Below are 5,081 nucleotides of genomic sequence, written 5' to 3'. Positions count from 1 at the left end.
TTGATTTCAATGTTATGCAAAGTTGGTATTCTCCCTTTGCTATGATATTTTACCGTATAAAATTCTTACCGATACACAATATATTTTACACGAATATTTGATATAAATGTTAATTAGAGTATTATGTCCCAGTTAGTAACAATACTACATATCAATGTGAGTTTCTCATTAATTCGAAACTGATGCTGACAATTTGAAAAGTTTACAAAATGTCTGCTCCCTTGTTCCCATCTCTTGCTCCGAGAGAAGTTGACAAGTTATGGTTCACTGTTGATAAGCCATGTGATGATGAAAATGAACTGTCAAAATTAGAAGAAGAATACCAGTCATGGGTGGGTTCGATGTACTTATGGACACACTTCAGACCAAGAGTGCATAACTTGATCACATAACAATATTATTAACATTAGACAATTAGTGTTTTCGATTGCTCAAAGGATTCAAGGATTTTGTAGCTGAGCTGTCACTTTGTTAAGTAAGGTCGCTGGGGTGGCTGAGTGGTTAAATCGTACGCTCGTCGGTAAGAGTTCCTCCCGCTCCTCCATCCCAAATAATATGTATAAATATTCTAGAATTATAAACAAAACTTAACACAACAATAACTAGAGAACTCACAAAAGGATTAAAAGTCCAAAATTTAAGTTAGGGCACGATTCACTACATGGGTACAATGTGTGAAGCTCATTTCTGGTGTCTCCTGCTGTGACATTGCTGCAATATTGCTGAAAGCAGCGTAAAACTAAACTCACTCACTGTGTTGAGTAGTGTATTCGGAAAGACATCTGCCCGTAACAATGAATATTTTGACTAACAATGCACTGATTGCTTTTGTGGTCCATAGGTAGAGCATCAGCTAATAAATCAATAAGCAATTATAATGGACTCCGTCCGTGCGTCCGGCACTCCGTGCAAATTCATCAGAGTATGGCACAATATAAACAAACGTTCAATATTTCTTCACCAAACTTGGCACAAAGATATGTCTGTTGGTGAACTGGTGCCTTTTGGTAGTTTTGGATATCTGAATAAAATACTTTTTGCTTTTCCATGGCAACAAATTTGATTTTGACTGAAATTGGTGTTGTGCTATTTTTGGGTGCAGAACTTTGGGATATTGGTTTGATATATCATCTCTTTTAATGAGTTGATATAATGAATATTTAATATAAATCCATGATATATATACCTTTTGCTGACACTAGGATGTGGCTTGATTTGTTGGTTACAAATAGTGAATAAACTGCAAAAGGCTGTATATAGTCTTCGATGAGAAAGGAATCAAGTGCATTCAAAACTGAAGTATTGATGATGGTCTATTGCTGAATTTCAAAGTATCTGTACCAGATGTCTCTCTCACTCACTCACTTCACACACGCACTCCACTCCGCTCTTGTTACCATGCGCTGTTTTTAACTTTTTAGCATCAAAGTATAGCTGACAAAGACAACAACATTGTGCCAATAGGAAAGACGTCAGAGGTGGGTATTTTGCAGTTTATGATAGGATGTGTAGAACTGTTATCTTCTTGCACATATGCATGAAGATCTGAGGACCTCCAAGAGGTCATGTCACTGTCAGGTGAACTTTCTAATCAGCCATTCCGTATCAACCCTTGCAAACTCTTTGTACAAATTGTCTGATTTCTATGCCTCCAAAAAGGAATATTATTATGGAAAATAATCTAATGTAATCGCCCGTCACTAGATGGCAGACATACTGCCAATATGATGATAAATTTTAACTCGGCTTGCTGTAGTGTAACAGCATGTAGAGAGTACTCAAACTAACGGACAGCGACTTAGCCAAGTAGTTCAAGAGATCACTCATCTGGTTTGATACTCCTAGGCCCAAAATGAAGAGCAGATTTGACTGTCATATTGCTGGAATATTGTTGAAAGCTGTGTGTACCCAAACTCACTCAGTGTCATTAAATTGATTTTACAGAATAAAGTTTGTTTGAATATCTTAATTTCATTGTTGAATACTGCATTGATTGTTTTGTTTCCATGTATCATAATATATGGAAGGTGTCACTTGTAGCATCTAGATGATGACGATGACGAAGAAGAGGATGACGAGGGTGATGATGATGATGACAGTGACACCAACGATGATGGCATGGACACCGACATGATGGATGACAGGGATTCAGCTGATGATGCAAGCACATGTATGTGTGACAAAGCAAATGATTTGTAGATATGTACTTCTATAACTCTGAAATTACTGATGTGTATTTTCATACAAATTTCTATTCAATCCTAGAAATGTAGAATTGAATGATTTCGCTGTCATTGCCCATTATGTTATATGTCTTTGTTTAGTAAGTAGTTGGAATAAAATTATGGAACATTTTACCATCAACCCCCTAAGACTCAATGTCCCTTACACCCATGAAGATTCGGGTTAGAATTGGTGTTCATTAACTCATGCTTGTTGTAAGAGGCGACTAACGTGATCAGGTGGTCAGACTTGCTGTCTTGGTTGACACATATCCCAATTGTGAAGATTGATGCTCATGGTGTTGATCACTGGATTGTCTGGTCCAGACACGATTATTTACAGACCACCACTATATAGCAGAGTGCAACAAACCAAACCAGATTCCCTTAATTTCTATTATTATTTTAACAAGTGTGGACACCGTGGGGTCATATCCAACTAATCTGTAGCTCATATCAAACAAGGGGGCGGTGGGGTAGCCTAGTGGTTAAAGCGTTGGCTCGTCACGCCGAAGACCCGGGTTCGATTCCCCACATGGGCACAATGTGTTAAGCCCATTTCTGGTGTCCCCCGCCGTGATATTGCTGGAATATTGCTAAAAGCGGCGTAAAACTAAACTCAGTCAGTCAGTCATATCAAACAAGCGATAGTGTAAAGGAGAAAACAACGACCAAGTAGTCTAGAAAGTTCACTCAGACAAGTGAACAAGTGTGTGTCTCACTGTATGATAAGCCATCTCATATTGCAGTTGTATTTTTCTTATGACTGTACAATGTTTGACAGTGTCAATTTTCTGTCTTGAAAATAGTTAATCACATTTTAATTCTGATTTCAGATTGAAATGTGGATTTTAGTCACAAGGCTATACAGCCTGGGTAGAGTTGTTCCGTCCCTCCTTCAGGACAGTGGAAGTTGTATCTGCAGGATAAGAACTGAGCTCCTGAAGAAGATGGTTGAAACTGTTCTGAGTGTTCAGACATTTGTCACAGCCTACAAGTATTATGAGATTAACATCAGTTATCTTCACCTGTGGTTTGTCACGAGGGCCACATTATGTACGTCTGTGGTGATTCCAGGGCACAAGAAGCGTCCATACTCCATCCTTCTCCATCTTTAACATCTGAAGTGGGTAGGGGTGGTGGGGTAGCCTAGTGGTTAAAGCATTGGCTCGTCACGTCGAAGACCCGGGTTCGATTCCCCACATGGGCACAATATGTTAAGCCCATTTCTGGTGTCCCCTGCCGTGATATTGCTGGAATATAGCTAAAAGCGGCGTAAAACTAAACTCAGTCAGTCAGTCTGAAGTGGGTAGTGGATGGTTACTCATGGGGGCTTACTTGTTTAAGGTGAAACATTTCACTGTGCAGAATTGCAAACCATGGACACGTCACATTCTGGGTTCGAACCCCATATTCTAGGTTTGTCAGCACCATACTCATGCTTGTGGGTTTGTCATAAGTTTTGAAAGTCAGAAACCTGCATCAGTTTGTATTTTCATACGTTAAGCTGACATGCTGTGATATAGCTGGAATACTGTTTGAGGCAGTGTTGAACCCAACTCACTCCTGTGTACGAAGGAGATTCATGGACTATAATAACAGATTTCTACAACATAACATGCACAAGGTTACTGGTATGATCAGTGCAGCTGCAAAGGTGCTATATGTAGACTGTAAAGCCCTTCATATCAGTGTCAGTGAAGTTCCTCTCAATTTCACATTTGTACAGCTATGAGATATCTGTGCAAGAATAAAAAGTATTTCCTCTGCTTCTACTGTTTTTTTATATTCAACTTTGCAGTGCTTGGACATCTTTGGGCAAATCATAAGTACAACTGTTTTATCGCCTTCAGGTGTTTGGAACACAGGATGCCCAGTCCTTTATATTGTAATTTGCTGTGCAGAGTTCTGTCCCTTAGGTGTGCCAGAATCAGCTGACTGAGATTTTAGCCCTTTGAGTATCACATCACTTAGGACTTGCCTCAGACATTAAGCTGATCTTCCCCACTCACTCATTCTTGCTTGAAATAGGATCAGGTACTCAGGCTTGCTGACTTAATCGACACATGTCATTATATCCCAATTGCATAGGTAAATGATCATGCTATTGATCACTGGATTGCCTGGTCCAAATTCGATTATTTACAGACCACAACCTATAGCTGGAAGATTGCAGTGATAAAAACCCCAAACCAACCAATCAACATGATGGGTCACGTAATGTTGTTGAAACCCCCAAATAATTCTCCATTCTCACTTCTCTAAGGACCTTGTAATCATGTCTTACCTTGAACATGTTTGTGAGAGGTGTTCACAAACAGAAACACTAGTAACCATAAGTGAAATTGGGGGTCTAGGTCATTATTCTCAATGTACATACTTGTACCTGTCTCAAGTGTAGCTTAAGGTGAAACCTTATCTATAAGTTGAGCATTAGAAGTGGTTTCCCTTACAGCGAGTGAGGGCCTAATTTTATACCACATTATGCAACATTCCAGGCACATACCAACCAGGGACACAGACTTCAAACAGTGTACACAGTTAAGTTGTAAATATAAGTCCATACAGCTAAAGGATTTCTGATTTTAAGTTGCCCTGATTTCTGGCATGCTTTTCCATTAAATGGAAGTACCTGTAACCCGCTCAGAAAGCTAACTGGAGGCATGGGATTTTGTATTAAAGGCTCACTGCTTTAGACATATTTTTCATTTGAGTGAGTGAATATGGTTTTATGCCGCCTTTTGCAATATTCCAGCAATATCACGGCAGGGGACACCAGAAATGGGCTTCACACATTGTACCCATGTGGGGAATAGAACCCGGGTCTTCGGCGAGAAGAGCGAACGCTTTAATCTCTAG

The 5,081-nt window shown here is 39.5% G+C and overlaps 1 protein-coding gene across 1 annotated transcript; it reads left to right on the top strand.

Annotated features, from left to right (window-relative positions):
- Positions 1–83: 83 nt before the first annotated feature.
- LOC124268482 (anaphase-promoting complex subunit 15-like) lies at positions 84–3,997 on the top strand. Its single transcript, XM_046703493.1, has 4 exons — positions 84–332; positions 1,422–1,478; positions 2,041–2,170; positions 3,059–3,997. Exons 1-4 carry the CDS (start codon positions 210–212, stop codon positions 3,061–3,063), a joined length of 315 nt encoding a protein of 104 aa, XP_046559449.1. The 5' UTR covers positions 84–209; the 3' UTR covers positions 3,064–3,997.
- The last annotated feature ends 1,084 nt before the right edge of the window (positions 3,998–5,081 follow it).

Source organism: Haliotis rubra, unplaced genomic scaffold (genome assembly GCF_003918875.1).
Source record: "Haliotis rubra isolate DU_JTF1 unplaced genomic scaffold, ASM391887v1 Scf1, whole genome shotgun sequence".
In the NCBI taxonomy this organism is placed as follows: Eukaryota; Metazoa; Mollusca; class Gastropoda; order Lepetellida; family Haliotidae; genus Haliotis; species Haliotis rubra.
Note: the sequence above shows the minus strand (reverse complement) of the source record. Positions and strands in the feature narration are given on the sequence as shown.

What these genes read in the sequence shown, in the direction of transcription:
- LOC124268482 (XM_046703493.1), top strand. Translation starts at nt 210, where the DNA reads ATGTCTGCTCCCTTGTTCCCATCTCTTGCTCCGAGAGAAGTTGACAAG. An exon ending in AAGAAGAATACCAGTCATGG is followed by an intron (nt 333 to 1,421) that starts GTGGGTTCGATG and finishes TTAACTTTTTAG; the next exon opens with CATCAAAGTATAGCTGACAA. An exon ending in CAATAGGAAAGACGTCAGAG is followed by an intron (nt 1,479 to 2,040) that starts GTGGGTATTTTG and finishes TGTCACTTGTAG; the next exon opens with CATCTAGATGATGACGATGA.